Source organism: Saccoglossus kowalevskii, chromosome 11, assembly GCF_978046115.1.
Source record: "Saccoglossus kowalevskii chromosome 11, keSacKowa6.1, whole genome shotgun sequence".
Lineage (NCBI taxonomy): Eukaryota > Metazoa > Hemichordata > Enteropneusta > Harrimaniidae > Saccoglossus > Saccoglossus kowalevskii.
The window spans coordinates 6,099,905-6,118,628 of record NC_140651.1 but is presented as its reverse complement, the minus strand read 5'-3'; the positions used below and the strand labels follow the sequence as shown (position 1 = coordinate 6,118,628).

The 18,724-nt window shown below is 34.6% G+C and overlaps 1 protein-coding gene across 1 annotated transcript; it reads left to right on the top strand.

Annotated features, from left to right (window-relative positions):
- The first annotated feature begins 10,218 nt into the window (after positions 1-10,218).
- On the top strand, positions 10,219-13,912 carry LOC102806283 (uncharacterized). Its single transcript, XM_085505675.1, has 2 exons — positions 10,219-10,333; positions 12,125-13,912. Exon 2 carries the CDS (start codon positions 12,202-12,204, stop codon positions 13,171-13,173), a length of 972 nt encoding a protein of 323 aa, XP_085361801.1. The 5' UTR covers positions 10,219-10,333; positions 12,125-12,201; the 3' UTR covers positions 13,174-13,912.
- Positions 13,913-18,724: the final 4,812 nt, after the last annotated feature.

Genomic DNA, 18,724 nt, shown 5'->3' with positions numbered 1-18,724 from the left:
CCAAATTCAACTGTCTAGGAATTGCGTAAACCATAGAAACATCCAAATTAAACATCGAAGGTCTATGAAGAATGCAGTTATACACAGAACGTAATGAATAAGCAATGTCCAAATTCATCCAACTTCTTCGCTATCTGGGGCTAACATGATCCCTTGATTTGATGTCGTAGTAGTGAGCGTTGCTGGTACATTTATATCCTCAATGAAAAATGTTGCACTAAATCCAGCTGACCCGTCAAAGATACCATCGGAGTCAAATGTAAGTATGACGTCACCACCCTGGAAAACCAATGGTGTTGTCGGATAATTGTTTCTACAATACTCTTTCTGCATTTCACCAACGCGAGTAAGCTGTCAGTATGAAAGAAAATAATTATGAAAAATCCATAAGATGGGCAAGAATATTTTTTGGAGAAAATGTTTTTTTTTATAAATGAAACAAGTTTCGCAATTTCTACTGTTTATCATGTTTATAGAACACAGCGCAATATTCGTTCCATGAAACAATGACATTCTCTAATTCATTTTTCATCAAACGAATATTATAGTGCTTTACAAGCAAATATCAGTTTATGATCATAATGGAATTTAGTCCTCAATATTTAAAACAATATGTAAAATGCATATGTTTGTGCATATTATTTAAATGAACAATTATTATCCCACAGACGAAATGAACAATCGTGTAAAATGTGTTTATCACCAACAGTCACATTTTTTAAAGCTAGACTCTTACACTGATGTTACTTCTCTCACTCGAATGCTGAAAATAACGAATTAGATTCACGAATTTAACCTGTCGGAATTTTTTATATTTATAAATAGGTAGATAATTAATTCTTCTGCAGATGCTGCTGAACGGATTTTTTTTTCGACTATATTCAGCTTTATATGAGCTAAATTCCATGGTATTATTATTATAATATGAATACTCTACAAAGCCGCAATGTTCCTTCCGCTGATTTCACTACCTTAAAGTAATGAGCTCGGGTGAAATCACTAAATCGTAGCGTAAATACACTGAATGCAACTTAACGTCCAATTTATTCGGTTAAGGAGATTTTTCATATAATAGAAAAATACAAAAATCGTCGTCGTTCGGTATGCGTGTACGCATTTTTTTTAGATAAATTCAATTGACGATTATGTGTGTACCACGAAACCTAGAAACATCGGATATACAACTCATTATGCTTGACCAAATATGCAAATCATTAGTTACTCACATGATTACACGGCGACCGATAACATGTATGTTGTGGTGAGTAGTATAAAAGAGATTAGACATGCAAAATAGGAATATATTAAGTTCGCTGCACGAGAATACTAGTATATTCGCTCTCTTGTCATGACCGTAAAACATAGTGATATAGCATGTAAATTCTGTAACCGACTGTCAATTGCTGTGTAACTAGTACTGGTACCAATTATATTCTTTGCATCATATTATTCGGTATTAAAACCAGAACTTTCACTAATTGTTTTCCAGTAAATAAGGGTTTATTTTGTTCCAGAGCACTATCAGGTGTAAACGATACAATATTCGGTATTGCTATATTAATATGAATTATTGGGTGTTAAATGGCAGTTCGTTCGTGAATTATCTGAATTGTTATTCAACAAATAGCCATTTTTCCGGTTGAACACTCTTACGTCAGATGACGCTGACGTTTTTGATCATATTCAGCATTATAAACTTAACTCCCTAGTATTGTTATTATATGAATAGTCTTCTTAACCATTATTCAGTATTGGAGCCTCTCCTTTCACGCCAATCATCCAATAAATTCAATAGTCTCCATACTGAATGTATTGTTTATATGATGGTGTCAATTCCATTTCAATTTGGATATCTACATCCCTAGACCTTATACCCCTGACTTTAATTGTCGAGAATGTGTAATCAAAACATTGAATGTATACAATAAATGTATGTGAACATACACGGACATGAGCGACTAGCAACTATTTACATTCTCATCCACCTGCAAGTTTTTTACCCTTCGTACTTTTACATATATGCAAAAACAATGCCATTCATTCTACCAATATATGTTAAAGTCACTCACCGTAACCTTATCAGTGCAAGTTGTCAAGCCATTAGGAATACCGACCTCAAATGCATCAAACTCTAACGTTATTGTCTGTGAAAATCCAGCAACGATGGTCCATGAACACTTTTCAAAAATTGAATAAGGGTTGGGGTAGTTTGGAGACCGTAAAGTTCCAGTATTCCCGTCCGATTGTCCATCACATTGCACCAATACCACTATAATAAATAATAATAAAATAAATTTGAAGTGAAATTATACAATTATTCCGGTATTCAATCACTTATTTCGATAAGGCGCTATTGAATATATTAACACAGAACACGTGTTGTTCAAGTATAGAAAACAAGAAAACTCCACATTATCGAAACCAGTTACTGATCCGGTGTATGAACATTAAGTTCAATAATAGTGCAGCATGTTGCTAATGGATGCCTTTGTAGTGTATTCATCCAAACAAACAACCAACCAAGCATGCCTTCCACAAGAATGCATTTTATTAAAACGAACGAACAGTAATGGCCACATTAATATTGAATGTTAGGAATCAATATTTCACCATTATATTTTAATATGTTTACCGGTAATTTTTTGGTTGGTGTTTTCCTGAAACATAAATTACCATTCACACAATATGAATGCAGAATTGGTTTGTTATTATTTCCACGTAATCCGCTGTACCATGCAAACTCCAACAATCTGTTTAACTCTGTCGTATTTTGTTGAATGAGTTGTATTGAAAGCAAAAACAGGATTCCAATATAACAAACACATTGCAAAAAAAACTTCACAATTACATTCACTCAAGGGGAGGATAAACCGTTATCGACGATGAACATCGTAATCACGTGCGTGTATAGCAACGTGGCAGGCAATCAACGCTGAGATATAATCTGTTGTGTATTTGCACAATATGCAATATGGTATTATGTCACGATATTGTCCAAAAACATGTGCTAAGTAGATTCATATATGTAATCCGAATATTCCCGATCCGACGATACTTCTCTATAACGGCTGATTCGAATGCACCCAGTGAAGCAATCAAAACATATTTTTCGAATGTCGTACATATTTAGCAAATTCGGGTAAACTGACGATGCTTAAGTACGATGCAACCTGATAATGTGACAGTCATGCAAACTATCAGTCTCCCACTGTCAGTCACTGTTGTTATCGGTTCAATCAATTGAGACCATTTGTATTAATATATATGTTCACACTCCATGCATGCATGTCTGTTTCATTTTATTGTTCATTACAACCTTCCTGTGACGTCATAAAATATGTCGGTTTTCTGTTATTATCGACGTCATATTTGCAATCGATATTCAGAAAAATATTCAGGAAAATAAACCACCATTTAGTGGACATTTGACGGCAACTCACTGCATTATCTCAAAACAAATTGGGAGTAGGCAGGCTAACCATGTATGTTCAGAGTATAACACTAAATATAATTTGTAAAATGTGGAATACAAGGTTACAAAAAAGTAAATAGATAAAATAAAACAAACTAAGCTAATACATTACAGAAAATAACAAATATTAGGATTAAATTATAATACTACAATAGATTGAAAACAAAATGCAAAACTTAAACACTGAAAGAGGATTGCAATCTATATTCAGAAAAATATTCAGGAAAATAAACCACCACTTAGTGAACATTTGACGGCAACTCACTGCATTATCTCAAACAAATTGGGAGTAATAAAGCGCGTGTTGAAAGTATACACACAGTGTGGCCGGACGTTTGGGCTTACGTAACTTGTTACTGAGTAGCCAATCAACTAACTCAATGATAATTATCTTAAGTACATAACGTATCCCTTTGTGGTTTCCGCAGTTCGATTGTGGTTTCTATATTACCATAAATTAAAACTATTTCTTCTCAAATCATCACAGTCGTCACACCGTGTCCTGTTCGATATGGGTGTCGTCCGACATACACAACATGTGTAAATTATATTGTTTAGTACATTAGGAGTGTGGCGTTTTAATTAAACAACTTATTACAATGACTTTCGCGCACTTAGAATAGATTACATATCTCAGTGATAATTTATTCATTAAATGTGTATGTAAATTTACGTTTACCGTCCGTTTTTTTTTAATTTAAAGCGGAGAGGTCGTCATTTGCGCACGCGCGGGAATTGAGTCCCAAGCCATGATAACAACACACGCCAAGAACGCAAAGGCTCATGGGTAGACGCTTATTTGTGAACAATGACACGCTAAGGCCACGTGACGCATGCGTAGGTGTCGACTCCCCCGCTTTAAATATGACTGCATACTTACGATCACACACTGGTGCGTCATAATCCCAAATACCAGAGTTACATGTTATTGTTGACGATCCATTTAACAAATAACCATTGTTACAAGCATACGTCACACTCATCTCGAGTTGTGATTGGCTGGAAGTTGACGATGATCCACCAAGTCTGTAGCCATTCAGTGGAAGTGGTGGTTCGATACAAGTCAACAGTGCTACATATATGTAAATGATACGTTAATGATTTATTATATATATATATATTATAGTATATTACACAATCAATGATAGTTAGACGACAGTTAACTGCATATACACTACATGTATTTTATAACATTTACTCTGATTATTTATCATAATAAAACCGGATGATGCAATATAGTCCATTACTGGACGACAGTAGTAGTACAAAGGATGTTAACAATTATGTAATCGAACATCCCATCTCTTTATTTCAATTATAATATCCCGGAATGTAGACAAATAGACATAATTGTTGTGTTTTTGTAAGCACGACGATGACGCAGAACGTTCACATGTTATAGACGAAACTGACATAAACACGGGAGTTCTGCTGATTCTCAATAAATGTTGTTTGCGTATTAACTTCAAACACAGCACGTGGTATCGATTTACCAATGAGAACGTATCGTTTCAACAATCGGCAGATAATAATATTCCCTTTCAATTATTTTGTGTTCCTTTTGAAATATAATTATACACCACATGCTGATATTTCGATATTTCGAAACTAATCAACATGAACAATCATGTACCGAACAGATTTGTATGATAGGCCAACTTATCATTACTACATGTATATTCGATTTATTCAAGATAGACTCACTGGTAGTAATATTACAATATTGTCCTGTCCAACCTCCATGACATTTACAGATGAAAGAAAAGCTGCTACAGTCTTGCAGACACACGCCGTGATCACATGGTGTTACGTCACATCCATCCGATGACGATAGTATATATGCATTATTCTAGATAAAATGAGATAACAGTGTTAACGCTCAATAATTGGATTTATTGTCAATTCATAATCATATACGTGCCTATTCGTGTAATATACGTACATATACAAGAAGATTGTGTTTCAAATTTAACTATGTTTCACACTTAAACCGACTTGGTCAAATCTTAACAAACAATGTCTCACTGGTGTGAGTCATAGTATAGACAATAACTTAATCAGAGATAGCAATCAATATTTATACCGATTATTAAAGGTGTAATGTATTAAAACACGAATTAAGCAGGATATTATTAAATATGGCCTTCACCTTGGTAATTAGGTATAGCCTTTACCTTGGTAATAATTGACAACTCGCTTATTTCAAAAAAAGTGTATACATGTATATTAGCCTCACGGAGTGTCCTAAAGTATACATACAAACATAAATAATACATATAATTGGAATAGCAAGATGTGTCTCTTTCACAAACCAATAAGGACTCCTGGTATAAAAACAAATAAAACATGCAATTCCTCGTTAAACGTTGGAAATAATAAATTACAAAATTAAATTCCATCGTAAACATCACATATCACTACTATATATGTGCAAAATATCATATTATTTGACTATATATTTTTTTACGAGAGAGGGCATTTATGAGCGTCATTTATAAGTAAAAAAAGCATTATTCAGAAGTGAAAATATTATGTAATCTAGCTTTCAAACTGCTCGCTGTGAAAACGATCTTTAGGAAATTCTGAAACGAACATTGTTTGTATACATTTAAAATAATTAATCGTGTATTTTAAAATGTTCAGTTGATAACGTCATAATTTTACATTGCGTGCACAGACTAACATGCCGATAGGAGTGATATATTGGGTTATAGTATGGAACATATCCAATCAATGGTGCATTGGGTAATACAAAGTATAACACTGACACGATTGTGCACAGATTGATACGAATTTGTCGTCATAATGAGAATTCAAACTCATTTAGTTATCAGTCAAGATGAAATTACACGGCCGATTCTAGTTAACACTTTTAAAAAGTCAGCCGACTGAGCGCGAAAAATGAGACATGTTTCATTCCTACCGACGACTGTCGGCCGACTTGCAACTACGCGACCGACTGTAATTGACCGATATACTGTCGGTGGACCACAGTCGGTCGTGTAATCAACTCAAGCAATTGCTACAGTAATTTGACAAGCGCACAATTGTCCAATTACACGTCACACAATTGTCCAATTACTCGTCGCACAATTGTAATGTCTGTGTCAATAACGTACAATGACACGTCTGTCCCCTTACGTACGTGCTGTGCAACCAATTCAATAGGACTTCAATCGAAAAACTACTTTGCTAGAGTAATACAATTTATTGAAACATTAAATCATAATGATAATACTTAATCATAATAGAACCAAACCTGGAATGCTTTTGAAGACAGACACACATGGGTCTGTATAATAGATGGTGCATTAGCACTATGTAGTAATATTGTAATGTATTCCCCACTGACGTCAATAATACATTCATAACATACAATTGTGTACATTATAATAACCATGTATTCGTGATTAAAATGAACTGAAACTGATATTTTACCGAATATTGCACGCAGCGTGTATTACAATTAAAAGCAGCATGTATTAAGCGTAAACATATATTTTGTATAAAATATCTTGCTATGACATATATATTTATTTGTTCATTTGTCAAGAAAACGTATTTATTTATTTATTATTCAGATAGTTAGATAAAGTTAGTTAATTAGTTATAGTTAGTTACAAACTGTATCTTGGTTTCAACACTTCCCATTGGATATTGAATATATAATGTGGATTGCACTTATGGTCTTCTATACAAATACGTGGTGGGCATAAGTTGTGGTACTCTGTGGAATACAGTAGACCGACGGTTACGAAGGAAAAATAACCAATGGAAATGCTTTGTCATAATTCGTAATTCCAAATTAACTACTAATTACTATCAATGGAAGTGTAGTGAGGACAAACTCAGATTCAGATCGGTATTTCGACCATCTGATTCAGATGATATTGGATATGATTTAATTAAACAATTTGATTAGTTACGTTATCTATACTGTGATTCAAGTGGAATACATTATATTCCACAGTATGTTGCTGTATTTCAAAATTGAATGTGTTTATCATGCCAATTATGACGCGTATTGAACATGACTAAAGATGTATAGTCACACCTTTCCACATTCACAGCAATATTTGATTACAGTACGCTGGTGTTACAGTTAGACTTCGATTCTCCAGTCTCTACAGCATTGAATATCATTGTAAGAATGTATGTGTAGTTGGTTACAGGTTTTAAAGGGACACTTCCAGTTAAGCCTAATCTCATAACAAATTTACTTTCTGGATTAAAATTACAATAGATAACAAAAGATAGATTAACTTTGTAAACAACATAAACAATAGTGTCCCATGATTCTTTGGTGCAATCCATGGGATTGAGCGGTTCCCCTTTAAGCGAATATTGACAAATATCAAGACTTCTGAATAATCCTGACATTTTTGTATTTATCATGCTGCGAATCATATAGCGAATTAGGTAACACGTTATTCGTAAAATACTCATTTTGTCCGAACGGTCTGTGAAAGATTAAATAATACATTGCATATTTTGAATGTGATAAACAAATAAAACAAATAACAGTAGTATGAGCATCGGATTGGATTTCCAATAGCAATGCACACAGCTGCTCATTAAATGGTAACTCAATGCAATAAAAAAGACCATACTTAATCTTGATGGAACTCTTGTCTTTTTTTTTTTGTCCAACCTTCAACTCAATTATTATGAAGAAAGAACTATAATAAGGACATCAATACATGCCGTCTGTCTTTAATTACCCCCCGGTGTTGATGTATTCAACGACATGGCTATAAGTGATCGCCTCCTGTTACAGTTTTTTTTTAAAACCTGATTTTGGCAATTATAGAGAATCAATTCCGAGTGGCATTAACGGCGCAATACAAATAAAAGTTTCGGTTATTATTGAGTATTTTTTAACTAAAGTAATTTGTGAAATAAATGTTGTATTCAAAAACCATGCAGTTGTCAAAACCCAGGTGTAACTTTAGAATTTGAATGAATTGGGTTTTCCGCCAATAAGATGAAGAAAAAAAATAGTAGGTTATTTGAAATTGCCCCAACGTTCCCCAGATTGTGGGGTGAGGTATGTTTAGCAACGAGTTTGAATCGTTTTTGAAATAATCGTTCAAATAATATATTGGAATTGTCCAGTAAATATTGAGAAGCCTGGAAACGCTCGCAAGCGTGTGACGTCATAGTCAAAGTAATATTTATATTCATACCTGTCATTTCATTAAACCCTTATTCCGAGCAGTAGACAAAAAACGTAAATATACATTCGAATTTGCATAACAAACAAACAAGTCGAAACATACACATTAGGAAAGATCATAACAAAGAATTGTCAATAACATCATCCAGAATACTAGTAGGTTTTAGCTCAAAACTAAGTGAAGGAAACCCTTAATTTACATAGTTTGAATACTACAATCTTCCCCCTCCTATATTTGGTCTATCCCTTATCTCGTTTTCCAATATACAGGTATGTGACAAACGTGTGCTATTTATTAGAAACGTTAAATATTTTTTTGTCGAACTGACGATTTTGAGAAATCTTACTTGTTTATCTTCATATCCGAGTCTGTAGCCATGGCTATATATCACCGTTGATTCTAGGGGTGAAATGTCGTAGAGGATGCAAATCCCGTTCCATCTATTGTAACCAATGCTATAGCATATACCGAGGTTTTCATCAAAACACTGCGTGAAACACTTGCTTATACTCGATACTTTGTGACGACTAAGTTCGTTGCTGACGTTCAATCCCGCATCTGAAATTGACACAATATCTATCCAACCCGGTGTGCAGGTTGACGCGTAAAAGACACACACAAGAAAGTAAAGTCCACTCTGAGCAAGTGATATCCAAGCCATTGGTTTCCCTCCAAGCAGTCCAAGTACTCAATAACTGCCTTGAAGTATCCACTGTAGTATGACATCTAAAACTGGATTGGAGTTATAAAAAACCTTGACATATCAGATTCAATCGCATTTATCTCCCTGGCAACGAAAATAGCGTTGTAATCTGGATCATAATCAACACACATGTGTACGCAACAGATGGTTTGATGTGTTTTTTCACGGTTCAGGAATCGACTATCTATTTTTATGGGGATATATACCTGTGTATACAGAGGGGATATTCACTTGTGTGGTATGATGGCACAGTCTACTTTGATTTTTGTGTATGGTGGATATTACGACACCAACGTCATTCGGAGTATTGCATATCCATGAATGTCATTTACATATTGAAAAGAGCTACGTGGGTGCACGTGATACGATACCATGGTTTTATGGGGTTCTCGGTAAGTTGAACACCATGACCCAATTGTAAACAAAATATGTTTCATTTCGTATTACAATATAGACAGAATGTTATCGTAGCTACTGGCTATGTAAATTGCGTATTGCATTTTCATATCGATGTATTTAAGTAATATGCTGTGAAATACGTTGATAGACTGTTTCCCAGTACTGTAAGAACGTTGACTCATTATTTCATTCAAACCTTGTCGCCTCAACATCTTTTTACCCTCCAACGAGCACCAGCAATCAACAACGGTTTCTAGTAACCGTAAATTAACCTATTGTTTTTAAAATACAATATTACATTTACAACAAGCGGCAGTACATTTAATGATTCGAAAAAAAAAACACAAAAAAACTTGTCTTTGCTAATACTGCTAACTTCCGTAAATTATTACGATTATTGTCCAAGCGAACTGCTACACATTTTCGTGAGAGCAAGGAATCTTGGGTAACTGTCCCACCATAGAGGGCAGTATTATACAATCAAAATGGCACCACAACGAAACTTCGAGCGTTAATCTTGTTGTACTTTGTTTGTTTGTAGCTTGCAGTCATTTTTCGGGAGTTTCCAAATTCTAATTAACGGTAAGTAGACTTTATGTTGATATAGTGTTTTAAGATATTGTGTTTTTGTTTGAATTCGTTGATCTATGGCGTTTTTCCAAGTACAACAAAGGTCGGTGTCCGCGTTGGCTGTTGAGTTTACGCTTACAGGCTTCACACCACGTTTAGTCCGTCCGTCCGTGGCATTTCTACTATAATTCAAGAAGTATTATACTAGATCCGACAATTGTGAACAAATATCCCATTTTAGTTGTCTGAAAGGTAAATAACTGTTCGAAAATTATATTGCATTGTGGATTTATTTTTAACAATAGCCTAGCACATTGCATTTCTATTGAAGGTTTCACGCCACAATTGGAAAATGTATCCCTCCGCGAGGTCAGATTGACTCTCACAGTCACGACTCGCAGTTACAATGTGTTATGTTTTGCACGGTGTCTGTACAGCAAATTACTTGAAATAGATGCAGTCTGATAATTTTTTTTTACCTTAAAGCGGGAGGGTAGTCACCTGCGCATGCATGGGAATTGAGTCTCAAGCGACGATAACAATATGAACAAGCCCTAAAAAACGCGAAGGCTCATGGTAGACGCTTGTTTGTAAACAAGCATGCGTAGGTGACGACTTCCCCTCGCTTCAAAATAATTTGAAAGAAGAATTCCTATGGCGTCTGGGATATATTAATAACCATTCTTTCCAATCGTTTTGTTTTGTTCAAAGTTTATTTTGTTTAAAACTGTACAATCACAAGTATTCAAACAGTTTTTGCCGATTTCAGTATCGTAATAGCCCTGAGTACAGTCCTGTAGGTTGGCCTCCTTCCACTGATCATTCGGCCCCCACAGTCCTGAGAAGTCGCATAGACCGGGGATTCGACACCCGCCTCCAAATTTATGGCGGAGAACCGTTCTGCAGTTTACATGATTGTAACCAGCTAAAACATCTATCGATCAAATCCAGTGATCACAAATACCTTTTTTGTGGCCGAAAAACGAACCTACAGCACTGGAACGTTGGCAAAAACTAGTTTTACGCAACGAAACAACGTTTTGTTTATAAATACGTCAAGAACAAGATGGCGGCGTATACTTTCGGTTGACGTTGGAAAATGTCGATTTGATCGACTAGAGTGGGAAATCTTATGTAATTTCACTTCCAGTTAAGGCATTCAGAATAGTTAGACGTGACGACCTGCTTATTTTTTAACAGCAAAGCTGAATGCCTCTTAAATCGCCCAATACATTCCTTCACAATAGTGTCGAATCCCTGCTCTATGCGACTTCTCAGGACTGTGGGGGCCGAATGATCAGCGGAAGGAGGCCAACCTACAGGACTGTACTCAGGGCTAAGTATCGTAATTGAAATGAAATAATAATAGAAATAGACGTGGAGAGCTATAGCTAATGCGGCTAAGTCAAATGGCCCAAAACCTTACTTTCAGTCAATTACTGATGGTGTAACAACACTTATTCAATGCACATTTTTGTTCATTAGAGATGATTTGTTTTTAATTTGCATGCTGGTCTTTAAATGACTGATGTAAACATTTGTGGATGGGTGAGAAATAGAAAATGCATGTCAATAAAAAGTGTATATCAAAAATGTCTAAAATAAGCAATGCAAAAAGAAACGTGCACTGAAAATACAATGCATAACTAATTCACTAAATTCACAATGCCATGTCATGCGTCAGGTATTATTCATTAGGTAAATACTAATCAGCCAGTAATAGATACACATACAATGCAGTTGTACAATTGTCTCGTAAAACATAGCATTACATTAAACTGAATTTATTTAATTTATTTACAGTCTATTGGTCGAAGTAGAGGGTAACCAAGACGCAGATACAGTTATCATATCGTATTGAAAACTAGAATCAACTGATAATGGATAATAATCTGGACAACGATCGAGAAAAACAAATGCAGCTTGGAAAACTTTTTCAGAAGAAAAGCCACCATCTTGGAAATATTGGACTGCTTCCTGTTGCGAAACCTTTTAAGTGTGACTGTGGTGAGAAGTATTCCATTAAAAGTAATTTACAACAGCATATGAAAACACATGCTACCAAAAAACGTTTCCAGTGTAATAACTGTGAAAAAAGCTTTGCATCAAAGTCCTCGCTGGTTGTACATACACGAATACACACTGGTGAAAAACCATACGAATGTAAAGATTGTGGTCATTGTTTCACGCAAGTTGGGGCTTTGAAGTATCATGCACGTACACATACAGGTGAAAAACCTTACAAATGTCAATATTGTGGGACGTCATTTGGCCACAAAGATACCTTGAATTCTCATGAAAAAATCCACACTGGAATAAAAGACCATATATGTGAGCTCTGTGGAAAAGGATTCTCACGAAAAAAAGGACTACTTTATCATATGAGACGACATGCAGGAGTGAAACCCTACAAGTGCCAGATTTGTGAAAATGCGTTTGTAGCTAAAGGGGAACTAAGCTCACACATGACAACGCATACAGGAGAAAGACCACACAAGTGTGATACATGTGGAAAAGCATTCTCAGCCAAATATAAATTGACATGTCATAGTAGAATACATACCGGAGAGAAACCATACCAGTGTGAGCAGTGTAAGAAATCATTCACTCTGAAACAAACGCTAAACACTCATCTGCGCACTCGCCATTCTGATGACAAACCATTTGTATGCACAAAATGTAGTAAAAAATATGCACTGAAGGTTTCTTTGAAGCTTCACTTGCTTACACACATGGACAAACACTTTGAATGTACCGAGTGTGGCAAGAAATTCACACAGAAGGGTGGCCTGCGTTTACATATGAAATCCACTTGCAAAAAGATACATGCAAAAAAGTCAAAAAAGAAATGATACACAAGTAGCCATCTTTAGTGTTTGAAAAAATTACAGTGTGTTTGTAACTGTTTTTTTTCAAATACAATAGACCATTCTCTGTTCACTGCCTGATCACACGTTATGCTTGGAATAAACATGAAAACAGGACGGGACAAATAAAGGTCATAGTGTTGTAGTGGCACTAGGATTCAACAGATGGAAATGTATTTTGTGGTATTTCCACGCTTAATAATGTGCTATACACATTTGATGAGGGTCAATTTTGTAGAAGTAAGGATATCTCAACGCAATATTCCCTTCTGAAAGATCAGGATTTTAACATTGAGCAATAACAAAAGAAATTGAAGTTCAAAATCATTTTTTTTTATTTATGTGTTAGACTTTGCGTTTGCAGACTTTCCTGTGAATTGAAAATTACCTGTTCATGCCAAGTGATACATGTATTCAATACAATTGAGTAAAAATTATGTAGTTATGTTTATGCTATTTTATTGTGTCATTATTGTTTCACTGAAATATTGATAAACCTACTTTTGCTGACATAATTATAAATTATTTTGTCACATAATGTTTTCAGTTAGGCTATTCTTTTTTAAAAAGGAAATGATTTTTAATATTTAGGTGCAATGTACGTGTCTTTATCGATCATTTTCTAGTCTGTGATGGAGAGTAGTTTGAAATATGTGAATAGATTGATAGTAATTCATACAAACAAGTTTCATTTTGTTTTTTATTAAATTCATTGCACCTCCCACTAATCTGTCATGTCATGCCCGAGAAACTCTTTGTCGTCTGTGTCAACTCGCATTTTATATCTGTATCTCCATTCATGTAGAAATTTTTATCAGATACATGCAATGACCAGAAACACAAATACTTTTCTTATACTTGTATATGGCTGACCATACATACGGGTACATATGCAAATGGAAAATATGGTGACCCTTGCCTATAGCAAGCGAAATGCTGCACAGTTTCCAGGTTTCTATTCAACAATGGATGCATTGTAAGATTATGTAATGTATGGTAAGTACATGTATAGCTTCTACGATGTAATGATTGATGGTGGATGGTTTATTTATACAATAAAGCTGGAGTGTGGGTATTAAGTCTGAACCCGAGATGAAGTGCTATTCTCGAAAGATTTCCTTATTAAAATTGTGACGTGGAATTACATTGAATAGGATCCTCAGTCAGATAGTCTTGCCTTAAAAGATTTTAAGAAATATCTTCATAAATTCTAACTTTTTTAAAACTAATCGTTCTATCATGTGTTTCTGTGATTAAACATAACTTGTTGCATATCTGCTGCAATATGAATTGAATTTTGTCTTATACCGGGTAGTTCTTGTTTTATATAGCTACATGGTATTTTGCTTGCACATAAAAGAGGGGGGGGGGCAAGGGTTATTTTCGTTCAACGTAATTGCAATATTTTTTTGTAATCACAGGCTAGACATACAACGTAATCAATCAAATATTATTTTCGTACACTGTAAAAGTGTGACATTTTTTTTGGTACGTACAAGAATTTACATCGAAATAAAAAAAAGTCGTAACGAATAATCCAGGGAAATTACATTTTCGAAACTGTGAAACGAGTAGATGACACAATTCACTGGAAATTCAATTTTCACTGTAAATTGTAAAAACGTCTTTTTTTTCCTTGTAAATTGTAAAAAGCCCTTTTTATTTCCCGTAAAACTGTACCAGCTACCCCGCTTTCCCCCTCTCATAAAACAATGCTATTATGTGTATAACACTATTTGAGGGACAAAAACAAGTCGCATGGATCTTGTGCTCTCAATGAGATCTCAGCGGCCATTTATCTTGTGCTCTCAATGAGATCTCAGCAGCCATTTATCTTGTGCTCTCAATGAGATCTCAGCGGCCATTTATCTTGTGCTCTCAATGAGATCTCAGCGGCCATTTATCTAAAATCTATTGCATGTAGTACCATCACTAAAGCAAACCTACAAACAACCCCCACCTCAACGCAGGGGGAAAAATTATTAACAGCTTCCTTTAAAATAAGCAACACCTTCTAAGTCCACTGAATTTTTGACTCCCATGTGCGAAGCAGTTAGTGTGTCTGTATGTGTGTGTGTATGTGTGTCCGACTGTTCCACTGCTATCTCAAGAACCATACATCGGTTGATGAAACTTGGTGCATAGATGCTCTGGGCCAATGCACAGATTTGATTAGGTTTTGGTAAAAATCCATGCTTATTAATTACCTAATTTGCATGATAATTAGCTAATTTTTAGCTGTTCCACTGATATCTAAAGAACCACTCATTGGATTTTGATGAAACCTGGTGCATAAATGCTCTGAACTTGTGCGCAGATTTGATTAGTTTTTGGTAAAAATCTGTGCATATTAATTACCTAATTTGCTTGATAATTAACTAATTTTTAGCGGTTCCATGACTGTTCCACTGATATCTAAACAACCACTCATTGGATTTTGATAAAACTTGGTACATAGATGCTCTGAACTAATGCTAGGTTTTGATTAGTTTTTGGTAAAATCCTGTGAAAAACTAATTGCCTAATTTGCATAATGATTAGTCAATTTTCGGTTTTTCCACTGATATCTCAAGTACTAATCATCACATTTCAATGAAACTTGGTACATTGATGTCATATGACACTGCACAGACCTGATAGTTTTATGGTAATATCAGTACATATAAATTACCTAATTTGCATAATTAATTAATTTTCAGCTTTTGATATAAGTAGTGAGAATTACATTTCAATGAAACTTAGTAATTAGATACTCAAGGACTATGCAGAGATTGATTGTTTCGGGATAAATATTTGTGCATATTAATCACCTAATTTGCATAATTAGTTAATTTTCAGCTTTTCCACGGATATCTCAAGTACTAATCATCACATTTCAATGAAACTTTGTACATATACCCTTTAGGACTATGTAGTGACCTGATTAGTTTTAGGGTAAATATTTGTGCATATTAATCACCTAATTTGCATAATTAGTTAATTTTCAGCTTTTCCACGGATATCTCAAGTACTAATCATCACATTTCAATGAAACTTTGTACATATACCCTTTAGGACTATGTAGTGACCTGATTAGTTTTAGGGTAAATAATTGTGCATATTAATTACCTAATTTGCATAATTAATTTTCAGCTTTTCTACTGATATCTAAAGTACTAATCATCACATTTCAATGAATCTAGAACTATAGAGACCCAATTAGTTTTCGGTAAAATATTTATGCATATTAATCACCTAATTTGCATAATTAACCAATTTCCAACTTTGACACTGATATCTCAAGTACTTATCATCACATTTCAATGATTTTTTGTACATAGATGCTGTAGGACAATCGGCAGACCTGGATAATTGTGGGTTAAAATCTGTACATATTAATTACCTAATTTGCATAAGTAACCAATTTTAAGCTTTCACACTGATATCTAAAGTACTAATTATTCCATTTCAATGAAACTTAGTACAAAGATGCTCTAGGACAATGTACAAACCTAATTAGTTTGGGGTAAAAATCTGTTCATATCAATCCCTAATTAGAATAATAATTAGTAATTTTGTTGGTTCTAATCACATTTTCAATAAAACTTGGTACATAGATTTTCTGTTACATTGCGCAGACCTCATTAGTTTTACACTCAAATCTGTTCATATTAATTTTCTGATTTGCATAATTAGTTTTTAGCTTTTCCATCAATATCTCAAGTACAAGTATTTTCGAATTATATTTAATGTGTCTCCAATACTCTCATCACATGGGAGTTCTTTCTGAGCTTTCTTTGATTTTTATTTTGTTTGTCGCATGCTTTTCATTTTATTTTTTACTCATTTGAAATGTGGTACTCGTATTTCCAGTCTGCTGTGGAAAATATAGATTCAACCTGGAATGTGTATTATAATAAGTTATTCATTGTTTATTTGGTGTGTGCACATTATATATATAATATTTATCTTTATTGCGTTTGTATCCCTATTAGGATTTTGACTAAAATGTATATTCATGTAGAAAGCAGTAGAACGTATTTACTGTAAACATATAATATCGTGTTAATGGTTACGTAATCAATCTTCCCATTTCTGATCATTTACGTGAAATCGAATGTACGAGTAGTTGGGGATTATTTTAAAGCGGGGGAGTCGTCACCTGCGCATGCGTCAGTTGACCATATCGTGTCGTTGTTTACAAACAAGCGTCTACCCATGAGCCTTTGCATTTTTAGCTTGTATTGTTATCGTCGCTTGGGACTCAATTCCCGCGCGTGCGCAGGGGACGACCCTCCCGCTTTAAGTTTGTTTCGTGCGTAAACAATCTGCGCAGACGCTGTATTTTCTCAAATCATGATGGCTCCCATAGCAAAAGGTAAACTCCGTATATAGTAGGTATGCACCGTCCCTCAACACGGGGATGTATACAACTGACTTGGCTAAACCTTATTTTACTCACAGGGGCCTGACAATCTATTCGTGTCAATACATTGACGTCTATGTGACGGAGCGACTATGTTTCGGTACAGGGCCTTACCCTTGCTCAAAATAATGGAAATTATATAATTAAAACTGTTTGGTAATGTAAAGCAAGCATATGTCATTAAATTGAAGTATCAACGCTCCGAAACAACGAAAATCACTAATACTGTTTTCTTGCCGATCAGACTGGACTATATATATAGTGGACCGAATTTGCCCAGTTATTAATAGTTGTCTGATGTTTACAGCATACTAGTAGCCTGAATACAACCAATGACTATGAATAGATTATGAAAGCAAGTTCTGATTGTTTGCTGCAAGATATGAATGTGATTTGTGTAGGTAGTTGGTCATTTGTGTAGTCAGAGTCGATACAAACAACTAGCCTGAGCCATACATAAAGCAACTGGAAAATCTGCCTACAGTTATTTCATATTGACGCCGATGCCCAATCCTTTCTATATGCATTTAAGAGTGAGATAGATTTGCATCGAAAGAAAAAATTGTACTTTTATAGAATTATAGCAATATAATCCCGAAAGAAAAATCTACCTCAAAAATAAGCGAAAGAAAAAAATAGTTTCACTAGTTCTACCCTCAATCTCACCACCATGATTTTTCTAATTGTTATGTCCTTTCGGAATGGATGCTCTTCCAATACTTCAGTCAATCATGAGCTGGAAGTTACAAATATGTGGAGAAATAACAAATCAGGACCTCACGACTACAATAAAGAACATGAGAAAGAAGTTATACAGCAAAGTACGAAACTATTACGAATTTAAAATTATATAGTATATAGAATAGGTTTACATGTGTGTTTTTAGCATTACCGGGTACGTAGAGTTCAGGCTTTGACGTCGTAATAAAACTTTGACAGTGCTTTCTATTGACCCTGTCATGGAAACTAATAGTAATACACCACTTTTTCTGAAAATGAAGAAATTTGTCTCTACTTTAGTCAAACTGTAGAATAAAGAACTTGAATTAAAAGTTAAATGAGAACTGAATCATACTTGTTTGGGCCATATATGCATTGTCATTTTTGTTTTGTAATTAGTAAAATTGGTGA

Bases quoted from the DNA above. Each gene is read 5' to 3' on its own strand.
- LOC102806283 (XM_085505675.1), top strand. From the start codon at position 12,202: ATGGATAATAATCTGGACAACGATCGAGAAAAACAAATGCAGCTTGGA.